The sequence below is a fragment of the Hyperolius riggenbachi genome, chromosome 10, assembly GCF_040937935.1.
Source record: "Hyperolius riggenbachi isolate aHypRig1 chromosome 10, aHypRig1.pri, whole genome shotgun sequence".
Taxonomy (NCBI): Eukaryota; Metazoa; Chordata; class Amphibia; order Anura; family Hyperoliidae; genus Hyperolius; species Hyperolius riggenbachi.
The window spans coordinates 232,620,964-232,640,533 of record NC_090655.1 but is presented as its reverse complement, the minus strand read 5'-3'; the positions used below and the strand labels follow the sequence as shown (position 1 = coordinate 232,640,533).

General features: G+C 48.8%; 4 protein-coding genes and 1 pseudogene across 4 annotated transcripts; 2 read left to right on the top strand and 3 right to left on the bottom strand.

Moving 5' to 3' along the window:
* Positions 1-7,011: 7,011 nt before the first annotated feature.
* On the bottom strand, positions 7,012-7,404 carry LOC137534799 (histone H2A type 2-B). Its single transcript, XM_068256455.1, has one exon. The coding sequence runs from the start codon at positions 7,402-7,404 to the stop codon at positions 7,012-7,014; it is 393 nt and encodes a 130-aa protein (XP_068112556.1).
* A 395-nt stretch (positions 7,405-7,799) lies between these two features.
* On the top strand, positions 7,800-8,377 carry LOC137536900 (histone H2B 1.1-like; annotated as a pseudogene).
* A 941-nt stretch (positions 8,378-9,318) lies between these two features.
* On the bottom strand, positions 9,319-9,761 carry LOC137536899 (histone H3). Its single transcript, XM_068259079.1, has one exon. The coding sequence runs from the start codon at positions 9,759-9,761 to the stop codon at positions 9,351-9,353; it is 411 nt and encodes a 136-aa protein (XP_068115180.1). The 3' UTR covers positions 9,319-9,350.
* Positions 9,762-11,751: 1,990 nt separating this feature from the next.
* Positions 11,752-12,154, bottom strand: LOC137534804 (histone H2B 1.1). Its single transcript, XM_068256460.1, has one exon. The coding sequence runs from the start codon at positions 12,143-12,145 to the stop codon at positions 11,765-11,767; it is 381 nt and encodes a 126-aa protein (XP_068112561.1). The 5' UTR covers positions 12,146-12,154; the 3' UTR covers positions 11,752-11,764.
* Positions 12,155-12,554: 400 nt separating this feature from the next.
* Positions 12,555-12,947, top strand: LOC137534801 (histone H2A type 2-B). Its single transcript, XM_068256457.1, has one exon. It carries the CDS (start codon positions 12,555-12,557, stop codon positions 12,945-12,947), a length of 393 nt encoding a protein of 130 aa, XP_068112558.1.
* Positions 12,948-19,570: the final 6,623 nt, after the last annotated feature.

Genomic DNA, 19,570 nt, shown 5'->3' with positions numbered 1-19,570 from the left:
GCGTTGGGTCAAGGGTACACCTGACCACGGATGCCTGGTCTGCCAAGCACGGGCAGGGCCGCTACATTACCTACACAGCCCATTGGGTGAACATGGTGGTGAACGATGGCAAGCAGAAAGCGGCGGACCAAATTGTGACACCTCCACGGCTTGCAGGCAGGCCTCCTGCCACCTCCCTTCCTCCTGCTACATGCTCTTCGCTGTCCTCCTCCTCCTCCTTGGCTGAGTGGCAGTTCTCCTCTCCAGCTACACAGCCCCAGCTCCGCAGGGCCTATGCTGCATGCCAGGTACGACGGTGTCACGCCATCTTAGACATGGCTTGTCTCAAAGCGGAGAGTCACACTGGAGCAGCTCTCCTGGCTGCTCTTAAGAAACAGGTGGATGAGTGGCTGACCCCGCACCACCTGGAGATAGGCAACGTGGTGTGCGACAACGGCAGCAATCTGCTTGCCGCTTTGCATATGGGGAAGCTGACACACATACCCTGCATGGCACATGTCATGAATCTGGTGGTTCAAAGATTTGTGGCAAAGTACCCTGGCTTAGCGGATGTCCTGAAGCAGGCCAGGAAGTTCTGTGGGCATTTGAGGCGCTCTTACACAGCCATGGCACGATTTGCAGAAATTCAGCGTAAAAACAACATGCCGGTGAGACGCCTCATTTGCGATAGCCCCACTCGCTGGAACTCGACCCTCCTCATGTTCTCCCGCCTGCTAGAACAGAAGAAAGCCGTCACCCAGTACCTCTACAACTGGAGTAGAACGAAACAGTCTGGGAAGATGGGGATGTTCTGGCCCGACAACTGGACAATGATGAAAAATGCATGCAGGCTCATGCGGCCGTTTGAGGAGGTGACCAACCTGGTGAGCCGCAGTGAGGGCACCATCAGCGACTTAATTCCCTACGCGTACTTCTTGGAGCGTGCTGTGCGTAGAGTGGCGGATGAAGCTGCGAATGAGCGTGACCAGGAACCGTTACGGCAGGAACAGGCATGGGACCAATTTTCATCAGACCCAGCTGTTTCCTCAACACCTGCGGCAGCACAGAGGGGGGAGGAGGAGGAAGAAGAGAGGTCATGTGCAGAAGATGAGTCAGACTCAGAGGATGATGAGCAAGGTGTTTCTTTGGGGGAGGAGGAGGAGGAGGAGGGGACAGCGGCAGGAGAACAACCGCAGCAGGCGTCGCAGGGGGCTTGTGCTGCGCAACCTTCCCGTGGTATTGTTCGCGGCTGGGGGGAGGAGGTTGACTTACCTGACGTCACTGAGGAAGAGCAAGAGGAGATGGAGGGTACTGGATCCGACTTTGTGCAGATGTCGTCTTTTATGCTGTCCTGCCTGTTGAGGGACCCCCGTATAAAAAACCTCAAGGGGAATGAGCTGTACTGGGTGGCCACACTACTAGACCCTCGGTACAGGCACAAAGTGGCGGACCTGTTACCAACTCACCGGAAGGTGGAAAGGATGCAGCACATGCAGAACCAGCTGTCAACTATGCTTTACAATGCCTTTAAGGGTGATGTGACGGCACAACGCCAGCAAGGTACCACTGCCACTAATCCTCCTCCCGTGTCCACGCAGTCAAAGACAGGACGCTCCAGCGATCTCATGGTGATGTCGGACATGCGGACGTTCTTTAGTCCAACGCCTCGCCGTAGCCCTTCCGGATCCACCCTCCACCAACGCCTGGAACGGCAGGTAGCCGACTACCTGGCCTTAAGTGTGGATGTAGACACTGCTGTGAACAGCGATGAGGAACCCTTGAACTACTGGGTGCGCAGGCTTGACCTGTGGCCAGAGCTGTCCCAATTTGCCATCCAACTTCTCTCCTGCCCTGCCGCAAGCGTCCTCTCAGAAAGGACCTTCAGCGCAGCTGGAGGCATTGTCACAGAGAAGAGAAGTCGCCTAAGTCACAAAAGTGTTAAGTACCTCACCTTTATAAAAATGAATGAGGCATGGATCCCGGAGGGCTGCTGCCCGCCCCAAGACTAAGTCAGTCCCCGCACATACAGCATCTCTGCCTGCACGCCGTGTGACTGGCTGCCTGGCCTGCCCCAAGAAGACTAAGTCGCTCCCAGTCCCTCCACACAGCATGTCTGCCTGCAGGCCGCTTCACTACCTTCTCCGCCACCACCAACAGGGTCCGGGACTCCAGGCGGATTGCTGAATTTTTTAGGCCGCTGCTAGCAGCGGCCGCTGTAATAATTTTTCGGGTGCGTGTACATGACTGCCTAATTTTTCTGGCTGCACTGCGGGCAGCTGCAACAACAAAAGAAAAGGCATGAACATGCGCCCATTCCCCTTCGTGATCATTACCTTGCCGTGGTGAAGGGGCTTGCGTATCACAATGGAGCAATGACCGGCGCCTAGATGAGTGTCTCGGGGGGCACACCCACGATAATAAGGTCGTTGCCTCATTGTGGTCAGACCAAATTTGATCAGCTGGACAGTCACTGTTCTGTCATTCAGCTACATCAGCCAGGTGACTGACCATATGGGCTGTAAAGCCACCAAAACCTGCACTCTCGCCATGGTGCGCACCAGTCCAGCACGGCCGTCACTACACAAACAGCTGTTTGCGGTGCGTTACACGATGAGTTTGGTGCGTCAGTGTGAAGCAGTACCTTAATTACACTACCTGATTGATGTATACACATGCAAGATGTTTGAAAGCACTTTAGGCCTGTCATTTAACATTCAATGTGATTTCTGCCCTTAAAACGCTGCTTTGCGTCAAATCCAGATTTTTCCCGGGGACTTTTGGCATGTATCCCACTCCGCCATCCCCCCCTCCAGGTGTTAGACCCCTTGAAACATCTTTTCCATCACTTTTGTGGCCAGCATAATTAATTTTTTTTTTCAAAGTTCGCATCCCCATTGAAGTCTATTGCGGTTCGCGAACTTTAACGCGAACCGAACCTTTCGCGAAAGTTCGCGAACCCGGTTCGCGAACCGAAAATCGGAGGTTCGGCCCAACTCTGGTGGTTAGTAATAGTGGCAGGTCCCAGGTGGGTCTCTAGTGGCAAAGAGAGGCTCTGACTCTCCTCACTCAGTCATGTCCTGTCGGAGGAGCGGAGGACCCGTCACACCACCAGACTCACTCACCCTCGGAATGCTGCTGCTGCGTGGCTGACTGGCTCTCTCTCTGGCGGCGGGCAGATGCTGGATTCTGGACGGCGGCGGGGGCTGGTGACAGGTCATTTCCCTCACTGGTTGCTGGGCTGGGATCTCTGGCGGCGCTTCTCCTCTCCATCGTGTCCTGCTCATGACTGGCTGGCCGGGCTGCATGACCTAGCTGCCTCTCTCTCTCTTATTGGGTAGAGAGAGGCGCCAGCTCCAAAAATGCAATATGTGATTGGATGGAAGGAGGGAGGCTGAGGGAGGGGGGAACAGAGAGGGAGAACGAAGCGCATGGCGCATGGCGCATGCGCACAGAAGATCAATTAAATGTAAGTGTATTTGGACGGACAAGTGCCTCAGAAATACGGGCAATACGGACAGCGTTTTTTTAAGAGCATTTTGACGGACTGTCCGTATAAATACGGACGCTTGGCAACCCAGCTGGCAGTGGGCTATTTTACACCAAAATGCGCCAGCAGTTAATGATTTTGTAGAAATTTTTTTGGCAAGCGATTTCAAAGTGATTTTTACAGCACTTTTGCTTGTCTGTGCTTTCTACAGAACCACAATAGCTTCAAATATGCTACATGCAGCACTATTGTCATTTATGCAAAATCAAATCACTTTAATGTTAAAGGAACACTGTAAGGTAAAAAAAAGTTTAACTTACCTGGGGCTTCTACCGCACCCCCCCCCCCACCACCACCACCATCACCCCCAAGCAAGGACACGCATGGCCAGGGCTGCAGAGGCGCAATGGCCCACGACATTAATTGCTTGTCGACCACATTACGCCTATGGGCGTGGCCACGGCGGCAGCCCCAGGACCGCCTAACACTGATCAGCGTAAGGTCCTTGGGGCTCGCAGTGCAGGAGATTGCGGTTGCGCGCGCGACTCCTGTTGGTGGGCGGAGCTGTCTAATTACATTGTACAGCGATGCGATCTGCAGCAGCGCTGTACTGGGGACAGCTGTGTGACATGGCTGTCCCCCTGGGGCACTAGAGAACAATCGGCTCTCATAGGCAGAAGCCTATGACAGCCGATCGCCATGATTAGCCAGCTGCGAGGAGGGAGGGAGAGAATAAAAATTAAATAGTAATATTTATTAAAAATAAATGAAGAAAAATATTGACACACAAAAAAATAAATAAACACAGGGGGAGCGTTGCCAACCCAATTTCGTATTTTTCCTGGACAAAATGGTCAAAAAATCTGGACACCCCAAGGTTTGGACGGACAGGGGGTGGAGCCAGGGGGCGGAGTCAGTAGCGGGCTTTTTTGGAAACTTCTTGTGGGTTACAGGAGGAGAGAAACATACAGTACCTGAAGCAGGCGATTACTGGCTCATGTGAAACAGTCCTACTGAGCTGACACACAATGCTGTCCTGCAGAAGCCCACCACACACAATGCTGCCCTGCAGTGGTCGGCCACACACAATGCTGCCCTGCAGAGGTCTGCCACACACCGTGCTGCCCTGCAGAGGTCTGCCACACACCGTGCTGCCCTGCAGAGGTCTGCCACACACCGTGCTGCCCTGCAGAGGTCTGCCACACACCGTGCTGCCCTGCAGAGGTCTGCCACACACCGTGCTGCCCTGCAGAGGTCTGCCACACACCGTGCTGCCCTGCAGAGGTCTGCTTCTTATACACACATAATGATATCCTCCTGGGTGCCTGATGAAGGGCATTCTCTGAGTTAAGCCACATTTTTCATCTGCAGGTTGCCGTTCTGCACATTTAGCATGGTTGTGATTGTAGAAGGGGGGGGGGGGGGGGACTACACTGAACAGAGGATCACATAGGCACTTAAATCCCAGCCTTTACAGCATAAAGAGGGTAAAACTAGCTGCTTGCCACATCTAGCTGGGGTGGGGGGAGACAGGCACAGCAGGAAGGGAGATGATGTGACTGCCCAGTCTGTTTACATTCAGTTCCAGCAGAGGAGACATTTATTAAACAGAATAAAAAACAAAATTGTCATTTGCAGCTGCTACCTCACAAATATTTATTACCTTCAGTTTCAGTAGTCCTTCCTGTGCTCTGACTGACAACTACCCCTGTGGTATTAACTGACTGTCACTACAGTGACAGTCTTGGTGGACGTGACGGCGGGCTGCTTGGCACTAACAGTCAGGTGGTGGAGGTGGTTAGTAATAGTGGCAGGTCCCAGGTGGGTCTCTAGTGGCAAAGAGAGGCTCTGACTCTCCTCACTCAGTCATGTCCTGTCGGAGGAGCGGAGGACCCGTCACACCACCAGACTCACTCACCCTCGGAATGCTGCTGCTGCGTGGCTGACTGGCTCTCTCTTTGGCGGCGGGCAGATGCTGGATTCTGGACGGCGGCGGGGGCTGGTGACAGGTCATTTCCCTCACTGGTTGCTGGGCTGGGATCTCTGGCGGCGCTTCTCCTCTCCATCGTGTCCTGCTCATGACTGGCTGGCCGGGCTGCATGACGTAGCTGCCTCTCTCTCTCTTATTGGGTAGAGAGAGGCGCCAGCTCCAAAAATGCAATATGTGATTGGATGGAAGGAGGGAGGCTGAGGGAGGGGGGAACAGAGAGGGAGAACGAAGCGCATGGCGCATGCGCACAGAAGATCAATTAAATGTAAGTGTATTTGGACGGACAAGTGCCTCAGAAATACGGGCAATACGGACAGCGTTTTTTTAAGAGCATTTTGACGGACTGTCCGTATAAATACGGACGCTTGGCAACCCAGGCCTATAATGGGCAGCACATTGCAGCCAGTATGTGTGCTCTACACATATCTGGCAGTGGCACCCATGTCCCCTCTCTCTCTCATCTACCTGTCTCCCTGCAAGGCTGCCTCCCATCCAACAGAGCGATCCATCTCAGCTCTGCTTCCAGGACCCCGCTGCCCGCTGAGAGGGGGCGTGTCGCTCCTGGCCCCGCCCCTTTTGCGATCCGAATCGTTCATTTTGATGATTCGGATGATCGACTCATAAAATAGATTCGGATCAAAGATCCGAATCGTTCATGATCCGGACAACACTATTAGGAATAGGATTATCCCGCTATAGTGCTGCCGACTTTCAAGAGATAAAATGATCATTTGTAGATGTATCTCATCATCAGAGAGTCATTGTGGCCGATTGCTGAGTATTCTGCCTTCATTGCAGTCTTTTAGGGCAGGCAGCAAATTGTCATTTAAGAATTTGCATCTCTTTGATCATCCCTACTGCAAATGCCATGGCATAGTGGGCCACGATAGTCATCTACATTCATTCTACTGTAACTGTACAAATAGATGGTGAAAGCAGCGGTAACACTTGATCTCCCAACAGGGACAGAGAAAAAATATAATACCCTGCCATCTGCAGCGCTGATTCATAGCCACGCCACCCACTGATCTCACAATCCAATTACTATCCTAGTCATTGCAAATATACTACGATATATTATGCCAATATAATAGAGTACGTTACTACTATGTATTATGTATGTAGGACTAACATGTTTATCCAACACCTTAGAGAACATACCACAGGACTGTCAGAGGAGCTCACTAACCCCCTAGCTAATATCTCTATACCTATCCCAGCCACAATTCACTGTAACAGTGAATTGTGGCTGGGATAGGTATAGAGATATTAGGGAGTGCATGGCAAGTAACAGAACAAAAACTGGCGGAGTTTCGGCCGCTAATGGCAGCGGATAACAGGTAAAGACCTAGTGCCTCTCCGGAGCGGAGGAAGATTAACAGATCCTCCTTAATAATGCATACAAGGACCGACCAGAAATCAAACACCGGTTCCCATCCCTTCTAAGCAATTGTTTAGGTACACAGACATGCGGGTAATATCAACTCTCTGCAGACAGTGTGGGTGGCTCTGAAAAGAGCCTTTGGGTTCTGAGGAATATCTTTCGCTACAGTAGTTACTTGCTCTTGGCGGCCTTGTGGCTCTCGGTCTTCTTGGGCAGCAGCACGGCCTGGATGTTGGGCAGGACGCCCCCCTGGGCGATGGTCACCCCACCCAGCAGCTTGTTGAGCTCCTCGTCGTTGCGCACGGCCAGCTGCAGGTGGCGGGGGATGATGCGGGTCTTCTTGTTGTCCCGGGCGGCGTTACCAGCCAGCTCCAGGATCTCAGCGGTCAGATACTCCAGCACTGCGGCCAGATAGACCGGAGCTCCAGCCCCCACCCGCTCCGCATAGTTGCCCTTCCTCAGCAGACGGTGAACACGGCCGACTGGGAACTGCAGCCCGGCCCGGGAGGAGCGAGTCTTGGCCTTGGCACGAGCCTTGCCGCCTTGTTTGCCTCTTCCAGACATAATAACTTCTGGGATACAGATAACTCTCCAACACGAGAATAGCCCGAACCCACCCCTCCTACTGCCCTATATACTCTGCTGCCCGCCCCGCGCTGCCCCCTGATTGGCCCCTGTCCGATTCAGCCAATGGAATGCAGGTCCAGCATTTCACCAATCAGCAAACTCTGGGCGTTCCTCTGCGCTGAAATCACCAATGGGATGATCTTCGGGTTTGTGTTTTGCACACGGCGCGTCTCCAGCCAGTGAGAGGGGAGGAAATCATCAGCCAGTGACGCTGCCCAATAGTGTAGAGAGAAGCGCTGCAGCCTGATTAGCATAGGCCGCCTATATAAGGAGGGGAGGCGGCGCTGCTCCTCATTGTGTCTCCGCACTCTGCAGAGTTACTGAGAATCAGCATGGCTCCTGAACCAGCCAAGTCCGCCCCGGCGCCCAAGAAGGGCTCTTTAAGAAAGCGGTGAGCAAGACTCAGAAGAAGGACGGCAAGAAGCGCAGGAAGACCAGGAAGGAGAGCTACGCCATCTACGTGTACAAGGTGCTGAAGCAGGTGCACCCCGACACCGGCATCTCCTCCAAGGCCATGAGCATCATGAACTCCTTCGTCAATGACATCTTCGAGCGCATCGCCGGGGAAGCTTCCCGCCTGGCTCATTACAACAAGCGCCACACTATCACCTCCCGGGAGATCCAGACCGCCGTCCGCCTGCTGCTGCCGGGAGAGCTGGCCAAGCACGCCGTGTCCGAGGGCACCAAGGCCGTCACCAAGTACACCAGTGCCAAGTAATCTCCCACCCGACTACACAGGAAACCCAAAGGCTCTTCTAAGAGCCACCCACTCATTCACTACGGAGCTTTTATATGCTGTTTCTGTGCTGTATACTGATCAACAGATTTGTCTGGCTACTGTACATGGTTTCTCAAGACCCAAAGTCTCTTCCCAGAGCACCCACTACTGATCTGTTGTCATCTCATCACTTATGTGCGGTATAATTACGGTATAGTATTAGCAATCCTAGACTGAACAGAGGCCTGCTGTATCTTGCTCGTGCAAAAATGTTTGCACGACTTTTACTTCTCCAGCTAATGATAAATCCTCGGGGGAATGCCGTTTTGGGGCTCTATTCACAATACTTCTCAAATGTACTATCAAACTTTTCAGCACAATAATCACTAAATTCCTGAAAATATCAAGATTATTCTTACTTTGATTATATTTTGCTCTTTGAAATCTTAAAATGGCAAGCTTTGAATGATTACACAAGTAGGTACACAATAGTCTTAACACTGTAAAATTTGAGGGGCCACTAAACTTTCTGCACATTTATGGTTTTGCAGAAATTTCTCCGTAGGGGAGATAAAGCCATTACAGTTTCGGTTTCCCCATATAAATGGTAGTACTCCATAATAGGTGATTTGCCTCAGGATAGACTGCATAGCATCAGATTAATATCTTCACATCTACATTTTTCGGAATTAAAGGAGTCGGTGTGACAGCGGCATTACAGCTCTGTATGGAGAATGTGGGGGTGGCTCTGAAAAGAGCCTTTGTGGTGTGATATAGGATGCGTTTATGCCCTCTCGCCGCGGATCCTGCGGGCCAGCTGGATGTCTTTGGGCAGATGTGCGATCTTCCCGTCCCCTGGTGTAGAAAAACCACAGCACTGCTCTAAAAGATGCAATTAGGCAAAAATAAATAATTTTACCAGGTCCAGACAAGACTTTAAATTGTAATTAATGATGCTATATTGAACTGGTGAAATTAGCCAATTCTATCTGGAGAACAGAACTGTGTGTACAGTCCCTAACGAAATAACATACAGTGAATAATGATTGTTCGCTGGTATCAGCCGGACTCGTACTAAACAGCTCTGTGTAGAACATATAGGTGGCTCTGAAAAGAGCCTTTGTGTTGGGTCAGGGTGAGGATATCAGGACACTGTGTGACGCGCTTATGCCCTCTCGCCGCGGATCCTGCGGGCCAGCTGGATGTCTTTGGGCATGATGGTGACCCTCTTGGCGTGGATGGCGCACAGGTTGGTGTCCTCGAAGAGCCCCACCAGATAAGCCTCGCTGGCCTCCTGCAGAGCCATGACGGCCGAGCTCTGGAAGCGCAGGTCGGTCTTGAAGTCCTGGGCGATCTCCCGCACCAGGCGCTGGAAGGGCAGCTTGCGGATCAGCAGCTCGGTGGATTTCTGGTAGCGGCGGATCTCTCGGAGAGCCACTGTACCGGGCCGGTAGCGGTGAGGCTTCTTCACTCCTCCGGTGGCCGGGGCGCTCTTCCGGGCGGCTTTGGTGGCCAGCTGCTTGCGGGGAGCTTTCCCTCCGGTGGACTTGCGGGCGGTCTGCTTGGTTCTGGCCATGCCTGATAATCAGCGTTACTCTGCGAGCTCTGTGTGTGTGATCTGATGCCGCCGCTACTCCCATTTATACTGCGCTCTGCCTTTTCGTTGGACGCCGCGCTCACGTGCCTCTCCCTGATTGGCTATTGGGGACATTCGTTTCTATTCAAATGTACCGCCAAAACTAGCGCTTTGTTCCAGCAGCCCGCCATTTTAACGCTTATTTGCTTGTCCTGCGAATGCAATCGTATAAAAACCGTGCTAGATGATTGATAGTTTTATTTATATCATTAGGATTTGATTAGCAAAATGATCAGAATAAAAGATCCCAGCACTGCAGCTCTTTATACACACAACACAAGTATGTATTTATTTGTATCAGTTCTAGGGACACGTCGGAGGGAAGGGGAGAGGAAACAGGAACTAAGGATGGAAACATTGTAAAGGTTGATAAAAATAGATACACGAAAAGCTGAAATATCCCAAAACAAAATTGTATCTATCCCGTGTGCTGCAGCCGACTGGGAAGCTACACGACCCTTGTTACTGCAGATCAGCCGCCACACAGTTATAAGAATTCAAATGCTCCAGGTGCTCATCCAAAGTGCTGGATTTATTCGCTGTAACAAGATTTCTCATTTCAATCGACGTCTGCGACATAATTGGCTATTAATAAGCTTTGCTGTGGTTCGGTTGTGATTCTATTTCTATCACGAAATATCCACTGGATCTCATTTGTGCAAAGACTGTCATGACTGCCTGTATTGTGTCAGTCAGACTCAGCAGCATGTGCTGTACAGCGATGGCCAGCAATAACTATATGTAGCTGCCAGCTAATGTTACAAAGAGATTCCTCTAGTACAGAGCAGGCATCTCCATAAACACTTGCTTGGAGGATGAGTAACACTGGTAGCAGTATTAGAATGGCATTGGCAGGGGTACACCCGCTTGTTAATTTATTTATAACGAAATATTCGTCCCGTACCCTCTACAAAAACAAACTATGTTGCATCATGGAAGTGGGTTCTGGATGTTTGTGGGATATTGTGGTATCTGCAATGTAAAGAGGTTGTCTACTGCTGTGTCCTAATTCAAGAACATCCTTTCTTTTACGCTCCACGCTAATACCCAGTTTAGCGATCCCGGCCCTCATCAGCGAACTCCTGAGTTACTGCCTGATCTGATAACCCACACGCAGGAGTCAGGAGAGTCGGTTTGAGATTGGCTCCGCTCCCCTTCATGCACATTGCCCGTTTCAGGACTTATTGATCCTCATCAGTGCATGGTATATATTGATAGGGCTTGGCCCAGCACAAGTGATATCAGGGCTGCTCAAGCTGATCAAGAACTACCAGGAAATGTGTAAAACCTGGTACACACCATGCAATTTCCCGTCGGATAATTACCGACAGATCAGATCTGTTGGAAATTATCGACCCACCTATCTGATGGGAAATTGCATGGTATGTACCAGGCATAAGGCTTGCTCTACCCTAGCGGTTTGTAGCTTACACGGGCATAAAGAGATAAATCAGCGCTGCGTTCTATGTTGGCGCGTTGTAAATACAATGTGCATTCAGGTAGGAAAACAAAGTTGCTCAGTGACAGGCAGCTGAATGCTTAACACAAATACCTTGATTGAGAAGGCAAAATATTTATCTCCACAAGGAAGTCAAGCGATACTTAAGACGCACCCGATAATTCCGTAACCGGTTTGGTTCCACTAACTAAACCAACCTGCACAAGAATTTAAGGGATCAGTGCTTCGGAACACCTGGGGCAGAATAGGTGAATGAATGTGGCTGATGGCAAACAAGCAGTAAACACAAAGAGCAAAGCTCTGCCTGCACCAGCCAGCAGCGTCCTCCGGGAAATAAATAGCTGGAAGTGAATAAGAAAAAAAAAATCTAGGTGTCACTACACAGTATAGAACAGAAGTGAAGGCATACAAAAGCTCCGTAGTGAATGAGTGGGTGGCTCTTAGAAGAGCCTTTGGGTTATGATCAGTAATTGTATCGGGAAGATTACTTGGCACTGGTGTACTTGGTGACGGCCTTGGTGCCCTCGGACACGGCGTGCTTGGCCAGCTCTCCCGGCAGCAGCAGGCGGACGGCAGTCTGGATCTCCCGGGAGGTGATGGTGGAGCGCTTGTTGTAATGAGCCAGGCGGGAAGCTTCCCCGGCGATGCGCTCGAAGATGTCATTGACGAAGGAGTTCATGATGCTCATGGCCTTGGAGGAGATGCCGGTGTCGGGGTGCACCTGCTTCAGCACCTTGTACACGTAGATGGCGTAGCTCTCCTTCCTGGTCTTCCTGCGCTTCTTGCCGTCCTTCTTCTGGGTCTTGCTCACCGCTTTCTTAGAGCCCTTCTTGGGCGCCGGGGCAGACTTGGCTGGTTCAGGCATTGCTGCGTATTATCAGTAACTCTGCAGAGCGCGGAGACACAATGAGAAGCAGCGCCGCCTCCCCTCCTTATATAGGCGGCCTATGCTAATCAGGCTGCAGCGCTTCTCTCTACACTATTGGGCAGCGTCACTGGCTGATGATTTCCTTCCCTCTCACTGGCTGGAGACGCGCCGTGTGCAAAACACATTACTGAGAACCCGAAGATCATCCCATTGGTGATTTCAGCGCAGAGGAACGCCCAGAGTTTGCTGATTGGTGAAATGCTGGACCTGCATTCCATTGGCTGAATCGGACAGGGGCCAATCAGGTGGCAGCGGCGTGGGGCGGGCAGCAGAGTATATAGGACAGGAGGAGGGGTTGTTCGGGCTATTCTCGTGTTGGAGAGTTATTTGTATCCCGGAATCTGTCATGTCTGGAAGAGGCAAACAAGGCGGCAAGGCTCGTGCCAAGGCCAAGACTCGCTCCTCCCGGGCCGGGCTGCAGTTCCCAGTCGGCCGTGTTCACCGTCTGCTGAGGAAGGGCAACTATGCGGAGCGGGTGGGGGCCGGAGCTCCGGTCTATCTGGCCGCAGTGCTGGAGTATCTGACCGCTGAGATCCTGGAGCTGGCTGGCAACGCCGCCCGGGACAACAAGAAGACCCGCATCATCCCCCGCCACCTGCAGCTGGCCGTGCGCAACGACGAGGAGCTCAACAAGCTGCTGGGTGGGGTGACCATCGCCCAGGGGGGCGTCCTGCCCAACATCCAGGCCGTGCTGCTGCCCAAGAAGACCGAGAGCCACAAGGCCGCCAAGAGCAAGTAACTCCCTACAGCGAAAGATATTCCTCAGAACCCAAAGGCTCTTTTCAGAGCCACCCACACTGTCTACATAGAGCTGATACTACTTGGTGTGTTATGATAGCTGGTGCCAATATAGTGGCCGCCGGGGTGCCGCGCTCTGCTTCCCATAAACTACACACGATCCCGGTTGTGGAGGCCGCTTATCTGAAGAATTTAATCTGATCCCGGGGCAGATACTGTTGCCCCACTAATGTGAGGTTTCAGTGCTGCCAGTGAGAAAATATGGAACACCGGCAGTCACTGATCTATATAATGAGAATAGGGCTGAGCCTGCCGCAATCTGTCATGTCTCCAGGGTTACATGGTTCTCCCAGAAGCACAAGGGTAACTGCGCTCAGAGGAGTGGGTCTCACTGCCGTGCCGTGGTCATCTGGCTTTGACGAAGTAAGATGGGAGATGTTAGAAAAGATGCCAGAGGCCCCATGGGAGCCCAGAAAGACCGAAGCACCTGCTTAACTGCCTTGTAGCTGATTCTACTCTGAAGGCGCCATCTCAACAATACGACAAATGGTGGGAATTGTGCCAGGAAATGTGAGCTCCTCTTAGGACAGTCACGTGATGTACAGCGCTACATTACATCTGTAATCTCTGTTCTAGTAAGGGGAATTAATGTGCTTTCACCGTCTATTGTTCAGAGTAGAGAGAGTCAATCAATGTCTGTGTACTGCAGATGGAATCACAAATGCCTCTCCCCTCTAGGCTCCATTAATTATAGTCTAGAGAGGATTCTGTAGTTATAGTTGCATGAGAACTCTGTTGAAGCTCGAATTTTTCATACTGCCGATGCGCTACTGCCACCACGAGGTGGCTCAGGGAAAAGCACTCCAGTGCCTTGTGTCTACTGTCTATATTCCCTCCAAAATATGAGCTTTCAAAAGTTAACGCAACCCATTGATTGATATATTTTCAGCAAGTTGAGTTGTACAGCTCGGATTCCATTTTATTCAACTTTGAATTCTAAGTTATTCAGGTAGTTGACATGCAAACCACAAAGAGAGAGGGGGAAATTAAATACACATTCCTCTGCCCTTACTCTTTGTCTCCGGAGAATTATTTTTCTCTCTTCTCAGCAAACTGACTCAAAAAACATTGCATTGTTTGTCCCCCTTTTTTTCTGTCTTGCTGGGCAAGCTGACCTAAAATATTTTGTCCCCGAGAGGATTTTTTTCCTCTTTCAGGCATGTTGGTGCAAAACAGTCTCTGGAGAGGATTGTTTTTCCCTTTTTCGTTTTTTTTTTTTTTTTGTCTTACAGGGCAAGCTGGCCCAATAGACAGTCTACATGTAGAACATTTTCTGGCTTGCAGTTACAGGTCAAGCTAGCCCAAGAGTCTCCGGGACTCGGGAGGAATTTTTTCTCTCTTGTGGCCAGGCCCGGTCAATACAATACAATAACATTTCTACAGCGCTTTTCTCCCCAAGGACTCAAAGCTCTTAGGCTCTCTCGGATTCATTAGTTGGTAGTAGGATGAAGTATTTACACAACAAAAGTTATATTTCTGCAAATGCTAAACTGAACAGGTGGGTTTTCAGTCTGGATCTAAACACGTCCAGAGATGGAGCTGTCCTGATCTGTTGAGGTAAGGAGTTCCAAAACGTAGGAGCAGCATGACAGAAGGCTCTGGGACCTACATTTTCCAAGTGGACTCTGAGGTATGACTAGATTATTAGAACCTGTGGATTTGAGATTGCGGGGATTGCTACGCAGCTGCAACATTTTTCATGTATCCAGGGCCCAGATTATTCAATGATTTAAATGTCAGTGGGCCAATCTGGAATTGGACCCTCCATTCTATACGTAGCCACTAGCCAGTGAAGGGAGTGCAGGACTGGCATTATGTGGCAGTGAAGGGGTTGGTTGGTTAATAGTCTGGCAGCACTATTCTGTATCAGCTGTAGGCGGTACAAGTCCTTTTTTGGAAGGCCATTGTAGAGAGTATTGCAGTAGTCCAGTCGGGAGGTAATGAAGGCATGAACTAAGGTTGGTAGATCTTCTGGGGGGATGAGGTGCTTGATTTTTGTGATGATCTTTAGGTGAAAATACTAGAAAATTGAATACCTACCTACAGTAATTTTCTTTTCCTGATATCTCCATGGCAGCATACAGATGGGGCAGTTCTCCGCCTACAACTGCCAGATAGGACCTTTCTGAGTATAAAATGAGCTCCACCCATTACCCCATATTCCTTGTATTTTTAGGACGAACCGCCTGCCTAGGGTGGGGCTGTATGCTGCCATGGAGATATCAGGAAAAGAAAATTACTGTAGGTAGGTATTCAATTTTCTAGTTTCCCTGATATCTCCATGGCAGCATACAGATGGGCAATTAACTAGAAAGAAAGAAACATTTTGGGCGGGAAGCAGGTGTACACAACAAAGAATTTATTAACTTATTATACAGTAGAGCCGGAGGCTAAATTAATAATATTTTTGCCAAAAGCACTTGAAGACAGTACAGTTGGATCAATTTTGTAAAATTTAATAAAGGTGTGGCTAGAAGCCCAGTTTGCAGCTTTACATATGGTTTCCAAGGAAACCTTTGCTAGAGAAGCCCACGAGGAAGACATTCCTCTTGTGGAATGAGCTGAGATTTGACTTGGTGGAGATAATCCCTTAAACTTGTACGCTTCCTGGATAGTCTTAACAATCCATGAAGAAATTACTCTGGAAGAGGCAGACTTTCCTTTATTTCTCCCTGATGGAATGACTAAAAGTCTATCTGACATTCTAAAAGACTCTGTAGCTGAAATATAAGCCTTCAGTAAAGAAACAGGATCCAGTGGATGTGGTGAATCTGGATTCTCTATATTTTTGAAGGTTGGCAAAGTCCATTCTTGATTAAAATGGAAAGAGGATGACACCTTTGGAATAAATGAATCCACTGGGTTTAGCACTACTCGATCTTCATAGAAAGATATGAATGGATTTTTGTGGCTTAGGGCTTGGAGTTCGGAGACCCTTCTTCCAGATGTAATAGCGATCAAAAACGTAATTTTCAAAGTTAAGTTTGAAATAGAACAATCTTCCAATGGCATAAAGGGAGAAGATGAAAGATAGTCCAAGATTGTAGGCAGATCCCACTGCGGGAATCTGGGTTTGATTGGAGGACGGAGCCTTAAAGCTGCTCTGAAGAACTGCTTTATTAACGGATTTAGAGCCCATGAAGCTCCTTGAACCGCTGATATGGCAGATATCTGTGACTTTAAAGTATTGTAAGCAAGTCCCATATCTAATCCTCGTTGCAAGAAAGTAAGTACATTGGCTACCGAGGGCTTGAGAGGATCAAAACCAGAGGAAACTGCAAAAGAGGAAAATTTTTCCCACGTTCTGTTATATATTGCTGAAGTCGTAGGCTTTCTAGCGGACAATAATGTGGAAACTACTTCTTTAGGACAACCTTGACTTAGTAGCCTTTCCCCCTCAATCTCCAAGCAGTTAGTTTTAGTCTCTTTATGTTTGGATGAGCATAATGACCTTGAACTAGTAGGTCTGGTACTTGTGGTAAATGGAAAGGTTGGTCTGTTGACATTGACAGTAGGAGAGTGAACCAAGGCCTCTTCGGCCAAAAAGGAATTATTGCTATCACTTCCACATTCGAAACTGCTAATTTCTGCAGGAATTTGAAGATCAATGGGATTGGTGGAAATGCGTATCCTCTCCTGAATGTCCATCTCTGGGCTAGCGCATCCACAGCTAACGCTGTCTGAGCAGGAAACCTCGAATAGAAAATTGGAAGCTGAGTGTTGTATTGGGATGCAAAAAGATATATTTGAGGTGGGCCCCATTTCTTTATTATTGTTTTGAATATTTCTGTATTGAGGGACCATTCGTGGCGATCTAGCGTTTTCCTCGACAACTCGTCCGCTAACAGATTGTCTGAGCCTGGTATATATACTGCTGTAAGATCTTTTAGATGGGATTGCGCAAGAACCATAATCGGGGTCACTTCTCTGAGTAACGCTTTGCTGTGAGTCCCCCCTTGTTTCCTTATGTAGGATACTGCTGGCCTGTTGTCTAGCTGGAGCATTACTGAACAGCCCCTCACTCTTGGCAGAAAAGAATGTAATGCATGGAGGGCAGCTTTTACTTCTAGAATATTTGACACTGTATTCTCTGTAGGAAAAGTCCATTCTCCTTGTACTGCTAAGTCTTCGCATACTGCACCCCAACCTTTGGCACTCGCATCTGACGTTATCAGAGTCCATTCTGGAGGAATTAACGAGCAGCAATTTCTCAGATTGTTCGGATTTTTCCACCAACTTAATGTTTTCCACACTGTTAAGGGGATCCATATTGGTTGCCAGAGATTTAAGTTTTGCCATTGGGATAGGAAGTTTATCTGGAACGGTCTTAGATTCCAGTGTGCCCAGCGGACAAGTGGGATTGTTGAAGACATCTGACCCAAAATTTTCATGCATTGTCTGGCAGGAAGAGTCTCGTTTGGACGTATTTGAGTTAGATCTGAAATCATGCGATATAGTTTGTCTTCTGGAAGCGCAAGCGTTCCTGGAACCGTATAAAATACTGCTCCTAAAAACACCATTTTTTGCGTGGGAAGTAACTGGCTTTTTTTGATGTTTATTATCCAGCCAAAGTCTGTCAATGTTTGAATTGTCAAATCTCTGTGTTCTTTTAGGCGATTTTCTGACTCGGCTAATATTAGGATATCGTCCAAGTAATGCAGTATTCTTATTCCTTGAACTCTTAGTATTGAAACTACTGCCAGCAGAACTTTTGAAAATGTCCTGGGGGACGTGGATAGGCCGAAGGGTAGGCAGCAGAACTGGAGATGGATGTGTCCAATCAGGAAACAAAGAAACTTTTGATATGAGGGATGAATTGGGACGTGAAAGTAAGCATCTTTTAAATCGATTGAACACATCCAATCTCCAGTTCTGACTGCTCTCGCCACTGTTTGGAGAGATTCCATTTTGAATTTTGGTAATCTGATAAATTTGTTCAGTGCTTTCAGGTCTATGACCGGCCTCCAGTCGCCTGTCTTTTTCTGAATCATAAAAATGGGAGAGTAGAAGCCTTCGAGCCTTTGGGATAAAGGAACTGGAACTGCTGCTCCCTGCTCTAGCAAAGTCTCTATGTACTGAAAGAGAATCTGTCGTTTTTGTGGGCTTTTTGGAATAGAGGTTCTGAGGACGTGAGGCAACTGAGGAGGACTTTTGAAAGACCATTTGTGACCTTTGTTTATTATATCCAGAATCCAGGGGTCTGAAATACTTTCCGCCCAGACCGGTGCGTAGCGGGACAGTCTTGCCCCTACTAAATCTGTCTGGACGGGCCTGATATCAAAAAGATTTAGTGGCGCTTTCTGAGGGAGTACCAACTTTCGGTTTAGCAGACCTAAAGAAAGATGGTTGAGATCTTTTCCAGTTTTTGTTAAAGTTTTTACCAGGTCGATATGACCGAGCATCTTTGAATCTCTGATAAGTTTGTCTATTTTGCTGAGGGAAGCGCTGTCTCTGGAATTTCCGATCTTGCGGCAGCAGACCAGATTTCCCGCCCGTTACTCTTGTTATTGCTGAGTCTAATGTGGGCCCAAATAAATGTTTACCATCGTAAGGGATTCTTGTCCAGGTGGTTTTGGACGAAGGATCTGCTGCCCAGGCCCTTAACCATAAGGCTCTTCTAGCCATGACTGAAAATATCATAGACCTGCTTGACGACTTTACTACATCTAAAGCAACTTCACCAGCAAATTCAGCAGCTAATTTTAATTGATCAATAGAGGTACATATAGATTCCTTATTGGCATCTCTCATAATGGCATTTTCAATTTCCAAGACCCAGGTTTTAACAGCTTTAGAAACTGAGGCCAGAGCCACAGCTGGCCTAGCTGCGTCTCCGGAAGATAGATATGACCTTTTCAAGTCCACATCAATTTGGCGATCTAATACATCACGGAAAGAGGTAGAATCATCTAAAGGCAAAGTAGTGTTCCTTGCCAGGCGCATAATGGAAGCATCCACTACAGGAGTAGAGTCTAAAAGTACACCATTTTTTTCTGACAACGGGTACAATTTACGTAACCGGTTTTTAGTAGAAGATTTTTTAACAGTTTTGTTCCATTCCTCAGTTATAATTTCCTTTATTTCCTCCATAAAGGGAAATGCGGAACGGTCTTTGCTTAACTGTTTAAAGTATCTTTTCTTTTTAGGTTTGTCGGAATCATCCACATCCTCCCACTCAATTGCGTCCTTGACTTGTGATATAAAAGAAGGGATTAACGAAAAACCGAATGAATAATCCAAATCAGATTCTTCAGAGCTTAAATCATCTGAAATCGGATTAGGAGGATTCTGTGTACAGATACTAGTCGGGACTGCCTGCTGAGTACCCATCTCTGCCATAGTATCTTTTACAACTTGCTTAATTACAGAAGTGAAATCCTGACTTTCCCCAGAGATGTCAAAGTAGCAATTTCTGCAAACCATCTTATCAGGTAATTTTATATCCCCACATAGCCAGCATTGATCCTCTGAAGGTCTATTTGTTTTTGAGGAACATTTCTTTGGCGGACTAGGCGATCTTAGTTCTGGAGAACTAGATGGCAATCTCCTGGAGTAAACTTTCTT

Bases quoted from the DNA above. Each gene is read 5' to 3' on its own strand.
- LOC137536899 (XM_068259079.1), bottom strand. From the start codon at position 9,761: ATGGCCAGAACCAAGCAGACCGCCCGCAAGTCCACCGGAGGGAAAGCT.
- LOC137534804 (XM_068256460.1), bottom strand. From the start codon at position 12,145: ATGCCTGAACCAGCCAAGTCTGCCCCGGCGCCCAAGAAGGGCTCTAAG.
- LOC137534801 (XM_068256457.1), top strand. From the start codon at position 12,555: ATGTCTGGAAGAGGCAAACAAGGCGGCAAGGCTCGTGCCAAGGCCAAG.
- LOC137534799 (XM_068256455.1), bottom strand. From the start codon at position 7,404: ATGTCTGGAAGAGGCAAACAAGGCGGCAAGGCTCGTGCCAAGGCCAAG.